This window comes from Bombus huntii, chromosome 5 (genome assembly GCF_024542735.1).
Source record: "Bombus huntii isolate Logan2020A chromosome 5, iyBomHunt1.1, whole genome shotgun sequence".
Classification (NCBI taxonomy): Eukaryota; Metazoa; Arthropoda; class Insecta; order Hymenoptera; family Apidae; genus Bombus; species Bombus huntii.
This window is the reverse complement of record NC_066242.1, coordinates 9,065,292-9,090,392: the sequence shown is the minus strand read 5'-3', so window position 1 is coordinate 9,090,392 and position 25,101 is coordinate 9,065,292. Positions and strand designations below refer to the sequence as shown.

The window sequence follows — 25,101 nt, the reverse complement described above, 5'->3', positions numbered from 1 at the left end:
ACTTATACATACATATAAACGAATCTTTTTCTTTAGCATTCATTGAAATATGAATCATTGGACATTTGGTCTGTTACAAGTAAAAGTAATATTCTCTTAAAAAACAACTAGCTTGTGCGCTCATCTACGAATAAACTTGACCACACCAATTATTCAATTGTTACCTTGTTCTTGCTTGTTCTTTTCCATTGCCATGTAAGCGATACGTCGTTCCTGAAGTTCAGGCGAAGGGATCAATCCCGCGGAACCGGCCGCGTTATCCTTCTGCGCCTGCCACCAATAATGATCGTCCTTGCTGATGATCTGCAGTATATCGCCGGTTTTAAACGCGATTCCAGCTTGTGCGCACGGTATCAGCTCATCTTCCAACGGATCATAGTCGAATTGTGCTCGAACGAATATCTGTCGGTGCAGAAAGATTCAACTATTAGCTTTATTTGTCGCATTATTCAACGGGATCATTTTCGATTGGTCGCTGTATCAGTGATCCTATATGAAATCGGTGAAATGACATCGAGAGTTCTTGACACTGCTCAAAAATGTTACTGTGACGCGAAAAGGGAGACAGAGAGGAAACAAAATGAAAGAAAAATAAAAAAAAAGAGATGATAACAACAGTTTAACGGTGCAGAAAATTGGTATCGTGACATGGTAATCGTACAAATTGTGGGTGGTGGTGGGGTGACACTTGACAATTTTCGCACTCAGATCACCGACACCATTTAGGTTAATAGAGAATCACATCGAAGATAAATTAATCGTTGGCCTAAAACGCGTCGGCGAAACGTTCGTTCTACGACGTTATCGATCGCTGTGTCGATGCTACTTACGTTAGCCCAGGTTATGCTATCGCAAATTAATCGAACCACTGCGAAAAATAAGCGGAGAATGCGACAAACGCTAAGCGATTTGGCGCTGGCGATAGTTCTTGCAGACAGCATGTACACTTCGTTTTAATGAAATAACTAGTTTGTTAGATTATTATTGTTGGTGAATACCATTCCATTTCTTTCTCCGATCTAGTTTGATAGCGTTTGATGCGTTTACAGCGAGTAAGCGCAACGCGACATAGGCATTTACAACGAGATTTTGTACTCAGCTTGAATTGCTATCAGCGATCGATGCGTAGCACGAATCATTCACACCTTTGAAGCATCGAAAAACACTTTACGAAAGGGGATTTTTCATTGTTTCTTTATGAACATGACGGAAGTGAAGGGTTTCAATACTTGATTCAACATAGTAAAAAGTTCACCTTCAAATTACAGTGTAATGTTATAATGAGTATTATGAAAGACATTCAATAATAAAATATTCGGATACTTCTGCAATTTTGGTAATGCAATCTGCGAGTTAAAGTAAAATAAGAGTAACATATTTCATCAAATCTATATGCATATCTGTAGTAGGTATAAAAATATTTTAGTAGGATTAATAATAAATTCTTTTCATATAAATAACATATTGATGCCATATCGTGAAAAAGCAAACATAAAATTCTAGTGTGTATTTTTAATTAACGAAACGTTGCAATTTCACGAGAATTAAAATTTTATTAAATTTGTTCAATCAAAATGGTATTCGCAGGCCGATTTCTGTATCTTTATGTATTCAATAAATATATAAAAATTAAATTCCAAATACGAATTAAAATTATATTGATCAAAAAACAAGTAAAAGAATTAATATTTGTTTAATTCGTGTGCGAATTATTGCAAACATTTTTATCCAATTCGAGCAAGGACAGAGCACGTTTCAAAGCTTAACGATAATTTTTTAATCAAATTTTTCTTTTATCTTTGCTCGTAGATTATATTACAAAGTTATCATATCCAAATAACATCTTTCTATTAAATACATTTTACGATGATTATGAATAATTACACGAACGTGAACTTACAATAAATTCCATTTTCACATCTGTAATTATTGCAGAAGCATAAATCTCTGTTCGTAAAGCATTTGTATAGTAATCACACGCGGCATTAGTTCATAATTATTAACAACCCATTAGGAACAGAAGAAAAATCTATTAAATCGCATTGAAAGTCTGTCAGGTTATGAAAGTCTATTAGTGACCAGAAATGATCGATTGATTAAAAAAGCTGTCATCCTATATTTACACGTACGTTCGCAGATAGCGGGTCGGATCAAAAAGTTGAACGACACTAGAACGACAGTTATACGATTCTCGTTGTCATTATTAAATCGTATTAAAATCAGTGCAACTAGATCGTTCATCTAGCGATGCATATATATGAACAAAGTGACTCGCTTCTTTTCTTTCTGTACATTCATTCTCTTTTTTTTTCTTTTTTCTTTTTATCTTCGACAATAAGCTGAAGCACTAGATGCTGCACAGTAGTACGTACACAGCACACCGACACACACACGCACGCTACATACGCACACGTACACGCTTGAAAAATGCGCGATATGCAGAATATGCATTCGGGCTCTACATTAAAATGTGCGAATAAGACATACGGCATACGAAGGAATAGAATAATAATGCTGAGTGACAATAAAAATGGCATCTGACTTGCGACGCGTATCATTCGCAATCGAAAAATATGCCGACGATGATTCATAATGAATTCAAAGGGACGGTGGTATGTATAGTGAGTAATGAAATTCGTGTGTTTATATGAGAAACCAGCCCTGCACGAATATCTCTGCTTCCGAAAAAATGGTTTTTCAGGTCATCTACCATAACACTAGCGCGGCTCTGTACGAATTAATTGCGTGAATTTCGACCATTGACAATGTTTTGGCATTTTTGTTTTTCTCTTTTTTTATTTTGGCGGATGGAAAGCATTTGAGTGGCTGAAGCATCGAACCGGTCGAATTATCAATGGATCTATAGTCAATTAACGAGAAAGTCTTTTCAGCTGTTCGTTGAATGCATCTTTTTAAATGATGCTTATTTGATGGGAAGTATGAGCTCTTTATATGGTTTAGGATACGAATTATGTGAGTCCCTTCATACGTAGGTGAGTCCCTGTATACGTGGGTGAAAACTACCGATATATGATAATCATGCATATTCTATTAATTTGAAGATGTTTACAGAACAAATAATGTTTTTGGTTATAGATGTTCACATAGAAAATTTTTATAATTATCATTAATTAGAAATGCATTGATAAATTGATAAGTTGTAAAGAAACAGTTGATCAAGAATTCATGCTATATATCTGTAGAATTAAAACAGTTAAACACTCATTATACAATTCGTTTGGATCATTTATGTAATTTTTATAAGTTTGAATATTAACGAAAATCTTCATACGTATCCTTTTATTAATTTTTAGAAAATGATATATGTGGTGCATAACACAATGGTCACAACAACGAAAGCTGGCTAGCGCTAAATGAAGAATAACATGATGTTTTTAATAAAACAGAGAACCTCGAGAAGCAATGAATTAAATCGATATCATCTAAATCAAATTATACGTATTAAAAACTTAAACGACTTTATGACAGACGGGTAATTTATCGTTCAAACAACATGTATTTTGCATGAAATTACGCGAAATAATTCTGAAACTTTCAATCGAGAAACTTTACTCATTTCTCGTATTCGTTGAATAGTATTTTATAATTCTTGAGAGTTACGTTCAAAATAACAAAGATTTTCTTACATGACCGATAGATTTCATAGGAGAAAAATTTCGTAGGAAAGTTTATAAATTTTGTATATTTTTATATTCGCTATAAAATTAGGGATTGGAAAGAGATCGAGGATTAAGCGTAAAGTATATAAGATAGTCTAGATGAAAGTTGAAGAGTGAAAAAAAGTCAGAAGAGATTGGTATATTCGTACAGGCCTAGTTTCTACAGCTAAATCTAATATGACGGTTCAATGGTCGCGCAATCATCTACGCCTCTCAGTGACTACGAGGCTCGCCATAACAGTGTTTCGTTGCATTAGCAGTAAAAAGGAAGACTCTCGTGTTCAGGTGTACTAGACGAAAGAGAAAGATGGACATGGAAAGGTGAAAAGGAAAAAAGGATAAGGGTTTCTTTCATGAATGTAATACGCGCTCGAAACGTTTTTTTTTTTTCATTTAAATCACATCCAGAAACCTAGAAAGATATTGAACTATATAAAACGAAGAACTGAAAAATGCAGGGAACGAATGAAGTAAATGGAAGCCTACTTTCTTGCCATTGCATATGGTATGATGATTGAATGATCGTGCAGCTTGGGTCTGGGTAAATTGCAGACTTTCAAAGAAATTGTTAATTCACATATATGAATCCTAATATTTCGCTGCGAAAAACATTTTTAATATCTTCTAATCAAATATTTTCTTTGAAAACTCAATATCAAGCGTACCGATATTGCACGTATATATATTATACATAACTATTTATTTCAAAATGCACAATCAATAAACAGGTATATGTGACTATATTGATTAGTTGTTAAATGGCACGCTAAGATTATAGCAAGAAAAGAAAACCAAACTCACGAAGGAAAATGATTAAACACACGATTAACTCACGAGCAGTGCCTCCACTTTCGGAGCGTTTAACATTGACGTATCGTTCAGAACTTATTTACTCAGACTCACACCGCACACGGTACACAATATGCGTGTGTTCAAACGTAATATGTAATGTGGATATGTATATATGTATGATAAACGCATAGCCTTCTAACTACAGCAGTCCAATCACACCAGATCAAGTGGCGGTACTTACTAACACTGGCAGAGGCTTAATCCTGAACAACTAGAGCGTTGAAGAAACAGAAAAAAGGAAGATCGATTAATTAACATGTTCATCAAAACTTGATCTCAGGCTGAATGTTCGAATTCTAGTTTTTGTCATTTTTCTTTTATCTTTCTCTTTCTCTCACATTCCTTTCTGATATAATTAAGAACAGACGCAAGAAAAAGAAAAAGAAGAAAACGAAAAGAAAAGAAAGAACACCTACTGTTGGGATGTCGCGCGCGTCAACGCTTCCGAGATTCACGGTGCGCATTGCTGTGACACATGCAGTATCCCTTCTAGCTCTCCCCTCGAACTTGTCGAGCCGTGAAACTTCGTATAATCGATTTGTTCGATTATACGAAAATAATCGAGCTCGTAGCTTCGCGACAGCCAAAAGCGTCACCAAGATGCGAGCTGGAGAACCAAAGACTACGGTACTTTTCGTCGTTCCGTAGGAAAAATCGATTCTTCTTCGTTACATCGCCGAGAGTTATCGAAACATTTTTTGGTTCAGTTTCTGTAAAAGTCCGTTGATCCGGCAATCGCTACAGATCTAAAGTTGAAAGACACGACAAATAAAAAGTATCTCGACGTAGTAGTTGAGATTTATAATCGATTTTCCAACAACGATCGAGCAATGTCCGTTTTGACAAGCGTCGAGCAACGTCACAGTTTACTCACGTTCGAAGCTACGATATTGGGCGGTTAGTCACGCTGTTTGCGGCTCATCTCCGCAAAGACTTTACAGTTACAATGCGGCCTGTTGAATAATCACTCGTTCAAAGACGGTTTCTTTTTTTTTTTTTTTTAGACTGTACAAGTACTTCTAACGAGAAAAAAAAAAGATGAAGAAAGTGACAATGTCTACCATACACATATACTTCTATAGAAAAAAGAGGAAACATTAAACGGCTAGTGTATGTATGTACGTGAGACGGTGAAGCATAAAGATAGACAGACAATGAAGGCATTCTATAAAGACCAGTTTCATAAGAAAAATAATTTTCTATTTTCATATACACTTTATTCGTAATGAACCATCGCACTTCGTTGTATCGCGCGAACTATTCGATATTATTGAAATAGTAGTATATGAACATGAAACTGGTCTGTAAGGAACCACTGATGAGGGCAAGGAGTCTCAGGAATTCAAGCCGCACTGTTCTAGAAAAGTCACTGCGAGTATGGCCTCGCCCGATTTCTTAACAACGTTCTCGAAGGATAGTGCACGGAGAAATGATGATCGAATGGCTGCCGGCGTGCATCGGAAGCTATGTTCTACTTTAAAGAGAGCTAAAAAAAAAAGTGGATCAGGAAAGAATAGTTGACGAATGATAGGTAAATAATGGGGATCCGGGAAGAAAGGGAACACGACAACTTCTACACAGTGACATAGCAGGTACTGCACTATCGACAACTCGTCTGGTGGACTGACTGCTGCTGACGCTGTTGAATTCTCTCTGCTTGATTTCCATTGGAACTGCACTCTACCATCGAGTGTCTGGCCAGAGGGTTCCTTATTAGGGTAACGGTATTCTTGGCCTTGCATCTCGTATGTGCAAATGCAAAGAAATAGGACGCGCACTATCAAGCAAAACATCGAACTATCTTAACACGTTTCACGATGGTCACGTAGAATGTACATCTTTTTCATGTTAGTCTAGTTTAACCACTGATCACCTAAAAATACGCCTTTTCTAATTGGTATTCTTTTACAGTTTTATAGTATCTTCTTATAACAATCTTTTATAAGATTAATTTTGAATAAAAAAAAGAGCATGTTTCATAAAAGAGCATGTTTATCGTTATGAAAGATACATAAGTTATAATGTTAAAATTTAGTTCATACAGCCGCGTGACTTAATTGATTCTCAAACTAAGGGGATGATATTTCTAAAAATCGAAATTGGAGAATTTGCAGTTCCAATATATATGAAATATATTTACTGGAGGAGAAAGGAAAGTATAGACTTTATATTCAAATTGTAAAAAAGTTTGCGACTGTAGAAAGTGATGCGATTTCAATTGATTTTAAACTAGTTTCAATCTGCTACGTAGCAGATATATTTTTATATAATCGATGGTTAAATGAAAATATGAAAAAGACGTATATACTTCCACATAATTGGCGTGAAATATGTTCAGAAATCGTGATACGAATTTCTTGCATCCCGATTCCACGAGAGATTCTAATTACTGGCGTGGAGATGACAAATATCGAGTGCTGTAGGTTTCGAACTAAAAGCTCCATTTACAAGGTAAATTAACACCGAGAAAGGCATATTTTACATTGTTCCAGATATTTTTCATTTCCAAGCCAAATTCGATGTATAGATTTTAATAGTGAAAATTTTCATCACTGATCCAACGTTCGTAATTTCGTTCACTGTTCCTTTGCGGTACGTCCCTTCGGGTTGCTACCGTTCAGAGGTTCAAGCTGTACATACGTAAGATAATAATGTTGACGCGATGGATGAGGAGAATAGGCTAAAGACACAGAGACGTAACAGTTACCTAATTTGGTCCACGCATACTGCAACAATTTGTGTGGGATTGGCAATTTACAAAGGATCGTAAGTTAATGTGTAGAGCAGGAAACTTTTAACGAGCTTACGGCACCGAATGATTCGTAAAATTCAAATTTGTATATAGCGATCGAATTAACGAAAGGAAAAATTAATACAAAATAATAAATGCTTTAGCAGTATCGAACTCTAGAAATAAGTCTCTCAATTTTTCACTTTCCTTCTTTCATCTCGATTGGCAGGTCCTTCTCACCGTCTTGTCAGACCTTCGATTATAATGGCGAACGTATAAATAGGGAAATTATCACTCGTAAAATCAACTAATTGCACCGTGAAAAAATTTATTTTCCCTTTCGTCTACAATATGGGAGTTAAAAAAACGTTTCTTGCATTTTGGACAATTATAAACGTAAAATATAGAATGTAAAATATAAAATATAGACTAAAAGAAAATACAATTTCAAATTTCTATGTTTAAATAAAAAAAATGTTAAATTAAGTTGAACTGCTCTATTTATATGCTCGCTATTGTAAATAAAATCTCAGATCTAAGAGATATTGCCGTAACCCGTAGTGATAACCATGGACAATAGATCGGTGCACAGGGAGAACAACACGAGTAATCATAAATTTCAGGTAATAATATATATATATATATATATATGTGCGAAAGGGATCGGAGTCCGCGCACAGTGGTCGTCTATATATATATCTACGACAAACAGAGAGAAGAGAAATCACGTTGGAGGTGACGTGCGACGAATCATGATGTTCCAGCAGTTCGTGCTTTATTATATCTTCGTACAATGCACCGCCGCAATAATACCGCTGTTCGTTTTGTCGCCGCCGATGACGGGTCTCTGCTTTCGCGTCCGACACTATACGTAACAGAGAAAGATCACTTCCCAGATACAACGTGTGGTACAATTCGTTTTCTTATCGTTAACACGAGAGAGAGATGCCCACCGGTACAAACGACCAGGGACACTTACGTTTTTCTTTTTTGCGCTATGCCAGCTGAACGAGGTCCACCATTGATATTGGTATCTCTGGGACTCAGAGACTGACACAGACTTAAGCGTATTACAAGCGGGTATATGCATGGATCGTTAGGGGTTTCGTAAAAATACAGATCGATATTGTAAGCGCGATTGCTTAAAAACTGCGGCTTGGTTAAGTGTGAGTAATATGTTGCTGCACAAAACAGGAACGATTAAGTGTTAGAAAGTAGTTAAGATTCGTTTCGAACACCGAACGTCGCTTTTCTTCCTTGCGTTTCGCTACTGTAATTTGTGAAATAATCACATATATCTTTAAACAGCTTAGATTAAAAATTAAATTTTATTAAATCAATTTAAAAATTATTTTGAATACATTTGATTACTAGCGTGAAGAATTTATATGTCTAATAATTGAAAAATAAAGTTGGTAATCAGTTTGAGTATTTGAACGTTTGCCTGTTTTGTGCTGGTCCATTTAGTATGATCGGAACGACATAATAATCGAGATAAATCTTACATAATAGAATCCATTACATTAGCAGGTTTTACTTACACATGTAATAATCGATAAACTTTCGAATTTCGTGTAACATTTATATATGTATGTATATGTATATATAGTACTTTTCGACACAATTTACAATGCTTTACAAAATCTATCTCAATCAAGCCGTCTGTACACATGTAGATGACATGGCCTCACCTCGTGGTGATATTGCAATCTCTTCATGTTGGATAATGAAACAGGATCGCTGGATCAAACATCGAAACGACATAGAGCTATATACATGTACAAACTATGTACAAAAATCGAGACATAAAACATCACGCTTGTAGCCGCGAAATTTGGATTTTAATCGTACTGTCTGTCAAGGGAACGTCGATAAATAACAAAATTCCAATACTCTTTTTTTTTATTTTGAAGACCCGACTAGTTCGTTATGGAATTCGGTAAATATCAGGCAATTTTTGGTTCTAATCTACATTCTTTAAATTTTTAAAAGGTAAAAGGGTTTCGGAAATATGATGAAAAAAAAATAAAAAGGATATTGCAAGCAAGAATATTTATATTGGGTGTGTAGGAATACTTTTTATGGATTATAAAAAAAGAGATCTCGATCTTGGACACAATACTTGATTTATATTATATGTTAAACATTTAGTTTATATATTTAAAATTGAATAATTCATTGAATAATAAAATACCATAGTTGATATTGTTTGATTCAATGACGTTTACTTTCAAATTTTGAGCTATAGTCTGTATGTTTGAAGATATGAGTAGCAAATAATATAAGCAATATTTTTAAAGATAAACTACTCTGAAAAATAAAAATACATTGGTGTATTACCTCTACCTTTTTAAAGGTAATATCATTGAACATATTCAACGTATAAATCATCGAATTTAGAATAAGAAAATATTATCTACCTTTAACCAATGAAGAGCAACAACTTTTATAACAAACGTTTAATATTTTTCGAACAATTTTTCAACGCATCTTATCGCCAAAAAATGAAAATTCACCTAACATTCGTATCGAATTCCGTCGCGAACCAGCGAGGTGTAAGAAACATAAGAATTCACAAATTATCTAAGTTCTCCTATAAGGCAATGATCTCGCGTTATATTTATTTCATGCTCGTGTAAACTAAAATCAAAAGGAAATTAAAAGAATTGCAATTCACGTGACAATTAATCAAGAAACTATTGTCTGAATCATCGGACCACGTAAACGATCTGTATTGATGCGTTCCGTCCTTCAGGTACGAGAAACGTAGGAGCTTTTACATTGCAATAATTTGTTTACAGCAAATCGTCGTTATTGTTGTTCGCAAAACTGATCGAATCCCCTGAGATTGTGTTAAAATGCAAATTTACGAAACTTAAATCGGTGCGGATAGAGAACGTAAAACTCATCGTAAGATTGGCTACCCTCAGCTGCATGTTTAGAGATGTTTGCACATTCAGTGACATTCATCCGGACATTTCTAAGTAAGGAGAATCCGCTCGTGTTGAGGATGCGAAATGATTATGATTGAAACGCGTGTTGCCATGACTTCAGGTATAACAATGATATTTCTACGATACTCGCGTGTTTGTATCAAGAAAAAATCAAATCGCACTACTTGCTCGGATCGGTGATTGATCATCAGATGACTCGCAATTTGTCAAATTTATTTCTGTAAAATTTGATTTATTTTATCACCAAGTTTGTATCTATCAATGCTGATAACTTGTATTGTAATTTACGATTTCCAAAGTTTCACTAATAATATTAATTCAATTATGCAAGCTGATTAAAAAGTAGCTATATTTCGAAGTTGAAGGATTAAGCTACAGATGAGTGTTACTTTTCATTTTTATATTCCATCATGTTATTTTTATACGATTAGTTCACTAGCTTGATATTGAAATTTATTTTAAGTATATATGGCGTTGTTGACTTCAAACATATTAAAATATTGCAATTTTTATGATCTTTAGTTTCTACATTATAATCGTCGGTATAAAATTGTACTATACATATATTGTACCATTGCCACATAAATATTTCCTCCGAATTTCATACATAGCTTTATCAATCAAATTTCAGAATTTCTAAATTCCCAGATAATCCTAGAATTTTTACTTTTTCCAATTCAGACTTCAGAATAACTACTTGCGAAATTACACATCCATATATACGATATTCCTATGTGTCATTTTTTTCAATTGCAGCTTTTTCAATAAGAGAAATCATTAACAGCTAATGCTTAATTTTATTCAAGAAATATTTTATAAATGGTGTAGAAATTCTCTCTTGCTTGGATCTGAAATTTGCAGATCCATAGCTGTATAAACTAACGATTTAAAAAGAATAGTTTCTTCCACATAAATAAATTCAATCACCGATTCGAGTATGCATCGCGTCGTGCAGGAAATAAAAATGTCGGGAGCGTTCAAATGTAATTCGCGCGATCGAATAAAATTGTTCGAACGATCAAGATCGAGAGAAATCGCACAGTATGAATTAATTAAAATCATGATGCAAGAAAACTATAGTATATAATATATACCGGTCAGAAAGGAAAGCTTTCAACGTTTGCAAAGATATCCTTCATGCAGGTGAGGGTATAATGAGGGGTGTAACAAAAGCTTCTTTACGACAAAAAACAACAAACAACATTCCAACACATGTTGTAACGAAAGGTGCATTCCTTACGAAACTTGTCCGCAATAATATTACTGTCTACCAGAACGAATGTGATTAACCCGACGTTATGGAATAACAGACAAAATAAAAACAGAGAGAGGAAAAGATATAAAGACAGACAGAAAGAATAATAAAGATAAAGATGAGAAGAGAAAATATTACTCAAACAGAAAACAGAATGAGAAGGACTGGAGGCAGATTGTCCCACTTTACTTGACTAATTTCATTTTAACTCATTTAGCCTCTACATTTAGAAGAACAATGAATAATCATTTGGGTAAATTTTATGTTAGTCGAAGAGAAATAAATGATGTTATTTAAAATTGTGTAATCAGTGATGTATAGATTTGCTTATAAGAGATTTAACGTTCGATAGCTTTCGAAATAACTGCTCAAAAAATTAAAATTTCAAAGAAACGTTTCGTTCTCCTCTTTTTAATCCATTAGATCACGTATTGCGATAATTACGCAACTTTAATACTGTTTCGGAAATATATCCCTCGAATGAGAGCAGTGACAAAGGTATTTAGGATGGTCACGTGAAATGGAACGCACCGGTAAATACGTAGAGATAGAGAACACAGAACGAGAGAAATATATAGAAGGGATCGAAAGAGAGAAACATGCAAACGCGCCGTGGACTCGAAAGCGCCGACCAAAGCGTTTTGTTACACCGCTCGACTATTGAACTTTGCCTTCTTTTCGCCTGTTTTCGTCTGCGTTTCTATTCATCATTGCTTTCTGCTCTTCTTCTTCCTCGTTCTTTTTTTTTTTTTTCATTTCGAATTTCACAGGTACGGATTGCGGGATCGCACTTAATTATCTTCTATCAGTGAAAATGAGACTCGTCCCTGTTTCGTCGTTTCGCTGCTTTGTACGTGAATATATGTAATTACGAAACGAAACAAGGCGCAAAATTCGGAATTCGTCGGCCGCGATTCAGGACTCTGCGTCCATGTTGAAATACCGACACGCTTGTATCAAACTGCCTCGACGTTGTCTCTATATGGTGCCCGTGAATAGTTGACTTATGGCCAGTTATGAGACAGACAACGAGCTAAGAATTATCTACTGTATCTATGTTCGTGATTTTTCTGTCTGCACATCTATATATGCGTTCTGTGTATTTTTCTCAACAGGGCGAGACGTATTTCGTGATACTTTTTTCAAACAGTGATTTTTCTGTGATAAAATAAGTCTAAAATGTAGAACAGTAATGTTTCTTGGAGCCTAAATTTTAGAACATCGATAGGCAAATTTTCGATAAGTTCTTGTTCGGACGATCAACGTTAACCTTCTTGTTTTAAACTGACTTATCTAGAATCTATTCAGTCTTCAATATACAAATATAAGTGCTAAAGTGATAAAGTTCACTTTTTGTCAATTTCTCAATTTTGATACACACGTGATTAATGTTCGATACTTGGGAAACAAATAACTTACTTATTATAAGTAAATTTATTTATTCTTATAAGATGATATAAATAATAATAAATTCTAGGATAAATATTAGAAAGTTGTGTTTCTAATATTATCAGTTTTTTGTATTTTTTAATTAGCAAAGTCGATCGGTGTGATTTCTGAATGATCAATATGTTGAAATATTTGCAATTCTCTGTATGTTTGAAATCTTTCAAACAAAGTTATATTATACAGGCTGCTATGAAATAATGACGAAATATTTTAAATTGAATGGAAAAGGACAGAGATGACGCAATGGAAATAAAGCTCTAGTTTTATTTTCAAATACGATATTTTTTTTTAGGTAGATAAGTCATTTTAATTGAGGAAGGCAATATTGCTATATTTTGACTGAATTGGATGTGTTGCTTAAAGAAGTAATTTGTCACAGCTTTGTGTACTAAAAATGGAACTGGTTCGGTAAGCAATAAATATTGACGCCTCAAGACGTATTGCATTATTTATTGCCTAGTCAAAGCTACCATTAAGCTTGGAAAAGTGTGTCAGACTACTACTTTGTTAAATGCAACCCATTGCTCGTTTATTAGAACGAAATATGATGATACTTTGCGGAGAAAATTGATAAAAATGATCCAACAAAAGTCAATTTTTTTAAAACGGAAGTTTCACGTAAATAAAAAGTTTCATACACTTTCTACTTATTTTCAGGAAAATCACCCTTTGTATACGTATACGATGAATCACGTCGCCCCCTGTTTGCGCAGTTATTCTACGATAAATCATCGGTTTATTTGGTGCCATAGTTTTCTTGGTGTTTTTCAAGATTGCAGCATTTGCCGACAACTTGTAGAAATGTAGTTCTTATGAAATTTGAATCTTAAGTTTATTTAAAATTTTTAATAATAAAGTAATATTGTTAATGAAATGAAAATGAGAGATAGATCATTATTACGAGCAGTAAAATTTAACAAATCTGGTAGATATAAAGAAATAAAGATTAATAGTAATAAGTCTCAGCTCTCTCATTTTGTGTCAATTCAATTTATATAGATAAATAAATGTAATATTTATTAATAATTATGAACCTAAATTTTTATCAAAAATTCTGAATAATTTAAGTCGTCCTATATTTATGCAAAATGCAATTAATTGTTCGCACAATAATTAACAAAATTTCTTTGTATAAATTACGTTTTCGAAATTACCGATAAATGTTACAAATTTGAAACGAAACTAAGAAAACCGTGAGATGTTTGAATATGAGATTTAGCGTAGAATAACTTGCGAGATAACGTATGTTATGCGATGCTGGGTATTACTTCTATTAAGCTCATATTTTTCAACATTTCCCAGAAATTTTAATTATATCGTCTCTATACGTGGAAAACAAACTCTGCATTAAAAAATAATATAAAATTTCACGGTCATAGTTTCACGTTCATTTCCGAATGTGATTGTGTGGTATAATTACCTCGTAAATTGTTTGTATTAGGCTCGAAAAAATTTATAGTCGAAACAAGCATTACAATGCATTTTAAAACAAATATATACAAGGACTAAATAATTATTATAAACGATCAGAAATATTTAAAAAGTATGTAATCATATGCTTTGTATATTTAATACTTCAACACTCACTCAGACTAGTTAACAATTAATATTGTCTGCACTGTGACGTATAATAAATATCCATCTACCCAGAATCGACATTGAGTTATAGTCAAACTTTTAAGAGAAGAGGAAAGTTCGTCTTTCCCTTACATATTTTTTCATCGCAAAATTACTTTCCTCCGTACTCTATTTGAAATGAAGCAGTTAAATAACAAATGTATAAATATTGTATACATACATACGTAAGTATATGTATATTTGAAGCAGAAAAAGGAAGGGAAAATATTCGTGTTTATGTGTATGTGTATATATGTATGTTCAAAATCCTGCGCTATAATATGTATACTATATGTATATCGAATTATATATCTCTAATTTCTAATTGCGCAAAACAAGGATGAACGTAGTAATCAAACATTTTAATTAAAAAATCACATGTAAGCTGAAATCGAATGGCATTTCATGTTTGCGAGAAACATTCCTTCTAATTTCGCGAAATACTATTCAACCAACTGATAAATTCACGATTTTGCATGTGTGTGCTATTCAAATATAGCTGAATAGCATAGATAACGCGTAATTTTGCAGATCGATAATCACGACGTGATTAATCGAAAGCAGCGTGGGAAATTCGTAGTAGCAAAGTATGTTTTACTTTGCGTTAAACCTAATCATCACAAAGATAAATCACGTGAGAAAACAAATTATTCAACGATATATCGAATCGTAAAAGTTTGAATCTCTGTTGATGAGAGGTCATTGGGTACTGAAATAACATCTATCTATATTAAGCTGAAAAGTGAATATTTCTTGTTTTCGTACATTTTACGGTTCACATATAGAGAAAGAAACCAGAACTGGAATTATCGAACGAAGCATACCAAACAATTTGCGAAACGTGATAAATTAATATTATTTGATAATGTGAATAGGTATTATGATCATTTTAAATTAAAATTTCTCTCTCCGATATGTGAAACAGCAAATCAAGCTCGCTATAAAAAATTAATCGAATGTGTAATGGATTTAAGTGTTTTTTGTGTTTAAATAATATTTTGAAAGTAGACAATGCAATAAGTGTATATGTTTATGTGTGTGTATCTGTATGCCTTTAAGGAAATCAGTGAAAACCTCCGTTTAGTAGTTTCACTGAATAATTCATTCAGTTTACGCTCACACGTCAAAGTGAATTTAGTTTGCACAAGTACATTTGCAATGGTGGACGAAAATTACGTTATTTTCTAGTGGAAGCGACAGTTGGTATAGAAAGAACATTGTACCTATTCAAGCCCGTTCTTTTCATAGTTCGTTAGCAGATGACTGAAAACCTCATTTGTAGAGGGAGAAGAAATGGCTCAATTAAATCCTAGTTAGCTTCATTAAAAAAATCTGCATTATGCTTGCTGCTTCCCGCGCACCGTTCATAATGAATTTATAACGTTATCTCGTACTCCGTATTAGATACCTCATTTTAACATTAATTTCACTCTGTACGTGTGAAGTAGAGTTACTATATGTATATATATTGATTTTATAAACGTAATTTCCTACTATGAGATTATTCTCGTACTTTTTCGGTTTATTGAAGACAAAATCCATATATTTCATTAGTTTCGAACATACAATTTCATAAAAATTAGTTTGGAAATTAATTAAAGAAAAAATTAATGAAAAAATGTATTTTCATCTAGGTATAAAATTTTAATAAAACCATTGTTTTTAGAACATTTGTTAAAATATGAATTGTCTGACAATGTAATATATCGTTTAATTAAAAGGAGAAAATAGATCATAATTAATTTTAATATAATTACGATATATCTCATTTTAGATAGTAATGTTATATATTACAAAGAATTCGCAAAAGTATCAGATATCATTTCAGATAACTACATTTAATAATTTGCACGTAAAAAACTTTGGAGATATCAAAATTGAACAGCAATCTTTTGCATTAAACCTCCACATTTGACCCAGTTTCGATTCTTTTAGCAATTCAATTTCCAGTACATTGAAATTCGATGAAATTCTATCATTTCTTAATGCCTATTGGTTCATGAAATTCACATTTATTGTTCTACTCTCTGAATTTTACTTAAGTATAGAGCGTTAATGTCTATGGATTTCTAACGTCAACGAAAATATTAGGCGAAACCATAAGTAATTTCCAATTAACTTATCTCACAGTCAACTAATGCATCGATCATTCGTTAGTATAATACAGTTATTATTAAAAAAAAAAAAAAAATAAATAAAAATGAAAAGAAATTAATTCACACAAAGTAGGCAAAATTATGATACAAACGTTATGTAATACTATAGTTTCCATATTCTAATGCGAACTAGATATTAAGTCATTATCAAAACTATTGGACGGACGAATATTTTTTAGAAAGGATTGACTTTATTTTCAAATATCATTAAAAAGCTATTTTACCCTGCTTGCGAACATTTTTAGAAAAACGAGTCGGTTTGCTTATCTTAAATGCTTGCTATGTCTATATTGTAGCAAAAGAATTTAATGAGTGCGGATTGGAAAAATACATTTCCATTAATGACATTGGAAATTACTTGATAGTTCACCTAACTCTAGAGACAACTTTATACCAACATTCTAAAAATAATAAAAAGAAATGTCATATATATATAAATTTTGTTTAAATCGAAGAACAATATTAGCCGATTGTAATGTTCAGGTACGAATATATAGAGATTATATTGAAACTTTATAATGAAAGATATATTAGAAGTTATATATTCACACATATATATATGAACCCCCTTTCTTACTTTCGAGAACTGCGATTCTACATTTTAATACTTTCCATATATTGAGAAATATTTTGCAGTTACATCGCTACATCTACAAATAAATTATGTTTTCCTAATCGATTCACTTTTCATAGAATCTAGGTTTATTAAGCAACTGGATATTCACGTAAACTATTATGTAGATATCATTATTCAACGTAACCTACACTTTAATTCCTAACATGTTGTATACAACACGCGATATCAGAATATACGTAAAAATCGCCCTAATTAAAAAGAAAATATCGTTTTCAATAACTCATACTTAATTACGTCAATTTATATGTAAAGTAGAGACATGTTTATCAGTTTAATCATTCTGAATAAATTTGCTCCTTAACTTTGACAACGAAATGAAAATATGTAATATCGCATAAAGAATGTGTATAAACAATTTAAAATATAATTTAGTGAAATAATGGAAGAAATGTTTGTAACGACATATAATTAAAATTGTATAATTAATCAGATCTTGCAAAATGTAAATAAAAATTCCTTAAGCTACTTTTTAAATTTTAATCTCTTAAATAATCTCATTTATTTATTTATTTATTTTTTTAGTAGCTTAAATACTGACATAAACTATAGAAAACTATCTCAAATTCTAAGTTAATATCAATGTTCATAATCTTTGGTACATGTGTTTCAAAAAACACTCGAATTAATTTCAATATCTTTCTTATAGAAATATGCAATACTATTAGCTGATAAGCATCGATGGGCTATATTTTTATTTTGCGATTACTATTATGTGATCAATATTTATTTCACGATAAAGTGCCCAATTTACGTTTGAAACGCATAAAATTAAACGCAATGATTTCAAGAAGTGAAATTGCAATCAGAATTTCAATTCAGAACGCAAAGTTAATGCTCACAGCTTTAACGCTTCGCAGAAGCTCTCTAGTTGTTTAACTGCGTAACACCAGATGTATTCCACGTGGAATCAAAACACGACGGATGCGAGTACACAAGGTACACCGTAATCCACTATACGAATCGCATCTTTCCGCGTTTATCCTTTCGTGAAACTTGGTGTGTAACTATGTATAAACTAGCGACTACCGGAGGAACTTCCCAAGTTCCATTGTAATTCTATTCAAATCATGCTCAATCTTCTACAGAAAATTAAACGCGTGATACGAGACTAAATACAAAAAGGAAACTTCAGCTGTTCGCTTTAGCGATAAATAGTGATTAGAAGGTTTTAAATAATATTAAAACATTTACGAAAATTATTCTTTTAAATGGCACTGAAAGTAACTAGATAATTTTTAATCATAATGTAATTAAAATATCCACCAATATTATTCGTTTTTATATAATATTAAAACATTGTAAAATACGAATCTTGTGTTTGTAGAAATACGTATTATGAATAAACTTAGGGCGAATAAAAAAAAAGAATACAAATTGACTAGAAATAATTTGTACCAAATTCGAGCGCTCTCAGTAATGAACTTCTCAAAATTATCTTCGGCCGTGCTTTAAGATGGAATTCCTTATTTAATTTCAAGTTATATCGCATCCTCTTATTTAACGTCACCCTATATAGGTGAACTGCAGGCTATCAAACTGTATAACTAAATATCAGACAATTAATTTCTATGATCACAGTGACACGAGATGAAACAGTTATTTACGGTAACATAGTTTATAAAGCGACAAGTGTAGATACCTATAGAAACTACGTATACCTGTCTTTTAAATGTGTTTAATTATCGCAGGCTGTGAACTATATCTACGATTTAATTTTCGTATTGTTAGCAGAAATAAAATTAATATTAGGTAGTAAGTCGAAAATATGTAGGTGAAAACATGAGTTCATATCTACTTTAAATTTTTTAATTAACTTATATGTATGCCGTGTTCCCGAAATATGTAATCAACTAAACTAAAGTACTCTACATATGACTAACGTTCAACGTTAATGAAGATAGCAAGACAAATATTCAAAATATTAAATGACAAGGACTGGTTGGCACTGCATCACGTAATGACGATATAATCTTTCTTTAACAAATGAAAGAACTATAGAATTTTTTGTGAATACGTAACAAAAGTGTAAAACCGAAGTACGCTTCAATAATTTGATTTTCAATATTCCTTGGACATCTCAACATACCTACGGCAATTTTACATAATCTGATAATTGATTTATTTGAACTTTTATATTTGGTAATTAGTGACGTTATATAGCTATTCACAATTACGCTTGTTTTATGAGCATTGTTTCATGTAGACCGGTAATAAACGCTTATCGAAACAATTCGTTAATGAAAAACCTATAAATCTCACTCGCCTTTAACTTCTTTAACGTACGATTATATTGATAGAACTGTTTCTCAATATAATCAAATCTAAAGTAAATAAAATAATTTTTTAATAGATATACAGACACAAAAACAAACTATACAACATTATCTATATTATCTTAAAATTGAAATATTAGTTTGTTGTACATGAACTATCTAATTTTACAAGTAAATAAAATCTTTCAACAAATATATAAAGACTGGAGGATCCATTCATGTGTTTTACCCAAAAAGAACTAGTTCTATGTACTATTACGATATTCATTAGTACAATCATAAAAATCATAATTTTGTTTCACAATAATTAAAGTTTATTAAATTTGATGGTTCATATTTCGAATAATATCATTTTGAATAAAGTGAAATGTTAGATTTCAGAATTTTACGATATTTCAGAAACATAATTTAACGTGAAAGAGCTAATACATGAAAGCCCAAGGAACATAGCAACAATATTCACATAAGAAACAGCAACATGAATGACAGAACTAGACTAACAATCCTTCACTCACCATCAAAGAATCTAATAATACAAATTTAACGAATATCAATTTCACTGTCAATATATTAATTACCTATTAATATCTTAAATATCGTTATTTAATCTACTTACGCGTTATAAGAAAATACTTTGATATTTTCCAAGCGATTGTAATCAAAAGCCAGATTGATCGTTAGAGAAGACCAATTGAACGAAATCGAACTGGAAACTATTTCTAGTTGAACTGGCGCTAATAAAACTATAAGAATATGCCGGATCAACTTATCGAAGACTCTTCATGTTTAGGATTTTCGCGACCTGAGAGCCGATAATGGGTTGAGCCGTCGTTTAGGCGTGCTATCGGTTGACGAGGAACCGCTTTTGTTTTTAGAAGACTTAGATTTATTTTTCTCCTTGCTATTGGTGGTCGAGGAGGTTTTCACTGATTTTCCGGATTTGCTCGCGGCAGTGGCCGAGCCGGTACTCGTCGACACTGCCGCGGCCACGGGTTTATTTACTGTACTTGGGCTCTGGGACTGGTTTTGGATTTGGGTTTTAGGGCTTACTTGTACCTCACAGGGGGGTGGTGCGCTCCTATAAGACGGCACGATTTTGAAGGTCACCGAACCTCGTGCTTCTCGCTGCAACAGAAAGCGGAATTGTTAAAGTAATAATTTCGTGGATAGGTCGTTTATGTTACAGCGCATTTAGACACACCGTACACGTGTTTAAGTACGTCACATAATTGAAGTAGGTTGTATCCGTGGTTTGACGAAAACTCTAAAAGATTGCATTGTGTAAAAAAATGCTTCTTTTTATGAATTCAGTTTTTCACAAAATTTGTACGAATATTCTTTTGATAGCTTATTTCTTGTTTAAATTAAATGGTATAGAGAATACTGCGATATATAAACATTATCTTCAGAATTTTTATGTATACCGTTCTATATAAATCACAGGGAATTCCGTATACGTTTCGGTTTATTGTTGCATTCATTGTCAGGTCTTCGAAACTGACGATAAATCTGACGTGCATATCAAAATGATGGAAGATTTTATTGGTCATATAAGAGATCGAAAATCAAGACATTTCATGGATATCGGTCAGATTGTATAACTCGCTGTATGTGTTTTGTTGTCGATTCATCTATATTGTCTCGCAATTGTCTCTTCCTTTTCGAGGACAACTATTATGGTAGTATATTTTCATCGTCGTTAAAAAGAAATATTAATCCATTATAGTTGTAATAGCTTTTGATCTATAATATTTAAGGTCCATGTTAATCACACATTTTTCCTTATTTTTAATATTTTACTTGCGTATACTATCTTTTATACCTTGCTGATAATTTACACCTGTTTGATAGAAAAAATGTTCTCGTCGTTGATATTACGATGGAAATCGCTATTGGAAAAAATAGCATTAGCTGTTCGGAAATGTAGCAGAGCCATTCAATACTAGAGAAGGAAATGATGTTAAAAATCCCACTAATTTATGACGGCCATTGACATTCGAACGTCACACGTTACGCGATGTATGAATATTAGGTCGTAAAGCATTTACTAATTGAACATTGGAGAGACTTTGATCTATGAAAGTGCTTGTACATTGGTTTTTCAAGTTTTCCGTAAAAGTACCATTTTGTATTTTGATATCAATCTATCTTGATGAACATTTTGCGTGTTAATAACTTAGAGTAAGATGTTTTGAAGGGAATTGGACTTTTCAACATTTTATTGTTGTGAATTTTATTATTATTTATTATTATGAGCTGTTGTAGACAGCCGATGAATTAAAAATCTTATTTCTTTAAAATGACGAATATAAATAATATGTTGGAATAATATATTGAAATCATAAGATAAAAGGAATATTAATGTTTGAACATTTACTATCAGAAAATGTATACTTGCAATTACGAAAATAATACGTAAGTTGATTTTTTAAAGTAAAAAGATAGATTTCATTACACAATTTCATTTTTATCGTGTGATTCGTTTTGTTAGATATTTGTCGAAACGCGAGATATAGTCTATTTCAATTATGCGACTCAGTCTGCGCAGAATTACTTAAACAAACAAAATTAAAGAATTTTCAAATGTGTGATGTGTGTGAAACTAAATAAAACATAATTTATATAGATTTAATACTAATTTTAATTTTAATTTTAATGTTATGAATTCATGGATGTTTGTGATTTATAGTTCGTATTGTACTCACGAGTATCTTTTGCAAGGCATTGACAGATTGATTAGCCACCGGTATTCCATTAATTTCTCTGATCTCATCACCCACATGAAGAGTTGCTTGTCTGTGTATCATACCACCGTGCATAATTCTTGCTACCACGCATTTCCCATCTTCGTTCATTTTTAAAGTAATTCCCTGCAAGCAAAATAAATAACGGTGCGTTTTCATCGTGCTTTTTTTGTATATCAATGTACATATATTCTAGTCATGAAAGACTAGCAAAGCATAAAGTACATGAATATCAATGTAATCTTTTAATGAGAAAAGTAACGAGGTTCTTGAATGAAAGGGTCAAATTCAAAATATTAAGTCATGCATAATTTCATATTACATCTCGAAAGAATTTGATTGCCGAAAAAGATGAATTAAATAAAATTAGAAAAAATATTCATTAAATGATGTCTCTATCTCCATCATATTAAACAAAAGAAATTGCAGAAAAATACAGCTCGGGAAGCATTAAAAAATTTGATAAAATTTCCATTATACTAGAGTTATTAAAATATTCAAAATTTACTCACTTGATGAAATTTATTTAATAAAATTAACGTGTAGTAACTTTGCATGATATGTGGTAGTTAAAATAATATTCTATGTAGATTCCAGTTGTTATAATTATATTCATAAAAATATAAATCTTAAAGATTCAGTCATCTATTTATTACACGTGTTGCATCTATGAATTATTCGCTCATAATGCTCTTTCATAATTTCATCAAAAGCTTCTCATTAAAAGAAAGGCAAAATTTATGAAATGAGCTAATAAGTTAAATGTATAGTATAGTATAATAATATATTATCGTATTATATTATTATTTTACCATCGGTTCATCGGTGTTCTTCTGGAATTGGACCAGCCTGACGCGTGTTACATTCTCGAGGTCCAAATCACCATTTTGACCCTCGAGATCATCGCCTCCGTTTAGATAGGGAAGAAGAGGCGGCGGTGTAACTCTGGTCGCTTCTTCGCCATAAACTTCATGTCCCGCTACGTCATGTGCTTGCAAAAGCGCCTGAAACAGAAGATCAAACGAGGGGAAATTAAACACCAGTCAAATATCGGTTGCTATAGAACTGAGCGAAATAAAACAACTGGTGTCACGCTATTTTGGTATCATAGACGCAATATTGCGTAGCCTCTGAATAGACGGCTGTTCGTAAACACACAAATACCTTTGTTTTTCGAGTTCACAAAATTTCGGGATATTGCAGTCTACCGTCAGGCTTTTTTCGCCTATGCGAAGCAGATAAGGGTGATGAGTTTGTTTTATTGATCGTGCGTGAACGTTGATACTTGAAAGGGAATAATAAAAAAAGGTTTCGAACTTTAGTACATGGAATTTAAATATTATATGGCTCGAACTTCAAAATTTCATATAAAGTCGAATTGATCAGTTTAACGTTTAAATAACTCATATTCTAAAAGAAAAATTAGGTTGCTGCAGATGAATTGTCTTTTGTTCAAATAAAATTTTAGCAACATAATTTCTCCGAAGTATTACATCTATAATTATCAGCTCTATTTGATTATGTTAAACATATTCATAATTTTGGAGAAATTCTATTTGACAAAACATTACATGTGCACTAATTTAATAGTTTGGTACCGTATCTCGTTACCTCAAGCTCATTTATTTCGATTTTTTAATTTAATGTTATTTAATTTTATCAGAACCAATTTTGATCGTAACATTCTTAAAAAAGAGAACAAAACTTTGTTGTAAATACAAAAACAGCCGATAAAATTTTTGTATAACAAACCACCAGATTCGTTAAAGCGGTTGAATACGAAGTAGTTGTAATATTGTAAGCAACTCTGAATTCGTTAAAAATAAATTTCGCAGAGGTTGCGGTTTCGCATTTAATGGTACAAAGTTGAAACTGCGCTGACTGAATAATTGAAATACGAAAATAGTTATATAACGTACCGCCGAAACATTGCAGTTTATGCAACAATTGCTTTTACATACTTTGCGGGCTGTACGTTGGAAACATATCCAATTTTTTACACGGAGAACATTCGTTAAATTCATAACGCAGAATTGTTTGAATCGTAATTTACACAATATGCCGTATAAAGCGCTCACGAGTACGTAATTTATGATATTTCACGTTACCAAACACGATTATTATTCGTAAATAATCTAACGTTGAAATATTGTGATTACGCTGAAAATTAACCGCTTTGTTGTCTTCCTTTGTCGGTATTTTAAATTGAATAAAATGAAATTTTTGTAGTTTTATCAAATATTAAAGTTGTCCCTTCTCATCTATGTTATTTTTGTCCAAGAATATCATTAAATTATGAGAATAACATTGGTTATAAATATTCTTACATAATCAAATGTATAAGCAAAAGGATTTTTGGTTAATCATATATCGATAAACTTTATGCTAAGATATATCAATTTTTGGTATTTAGCGTACACTATGAATTTTAAATTACATGCATTTCTTTTATATATAATTGCATTTGTTGATATATAATTAGTAATATATATTTTCTTTGTCTTATAAGGTATCAAATATAGATTAAACTATTTTGGAAGTAAATATAATAACTGTCCTATTACTTTTGAGCGAGATTCTACATGTATATATGTATATAGAACATTTAGATACATATTTCAAACTGGTAGTTCTAGTGTTAAATCTCCTCTGACACAACTCGTTCAGAACGATGGAACGATAAACCTTCTAACATAAAATCCCCTATACGGCATTCCTCTCAAAGACGTATGAGCATCGAGAACCTCTCGAAA

At 32.2% G+C, this 25,101-nt stretch overlaps 1 protein-coding gene across 10 annotated transcripts in view; it reads right to left on the bottom strand.

The window, feature by feature from the left end:
- LOC126865897 (peripheral plasma membrane protein CASK) overlaps window positions 1–25,101 on the bottom strand; it is a 262,104-nt gene that overhangs the window by 12,365 nt on the left and 224,638 nt on the right. For 5 of the 10 annotated variants that reach the window (XM_050618839.1, XM_050618847.1, XM_050618846.1 and 2 more), the window contains 5 exons: window positions 23,161–23,352; window positions 22,310–22,474; window positions 20,655–20,729; window positions 4,714–4,743; window positions 165–402 (listed from right to left, as the gene is read on the bottom strand). In XM_050618839.1, the coding sequence (XP_050474796.1) occupies window positions 165–402; window positions 4,714–4,743; window positions 20,655–20,729; window positions 22,310–22,474; window positions 23,161–23,352 (700 nt within the window). The remainder of the gene's footprint in view (window positions 1–164; window positions 403–4,713; window positions 4,744–20,654; window positions 20,730–22,309; window positions 22,475–23,160; window positions 23,353–25,101) is intronic. The other 5 variants (XM_050618840.1, XM_050618845.1, XM_050618843.1 and 2 more) reach the window with 3 other exon arrangements.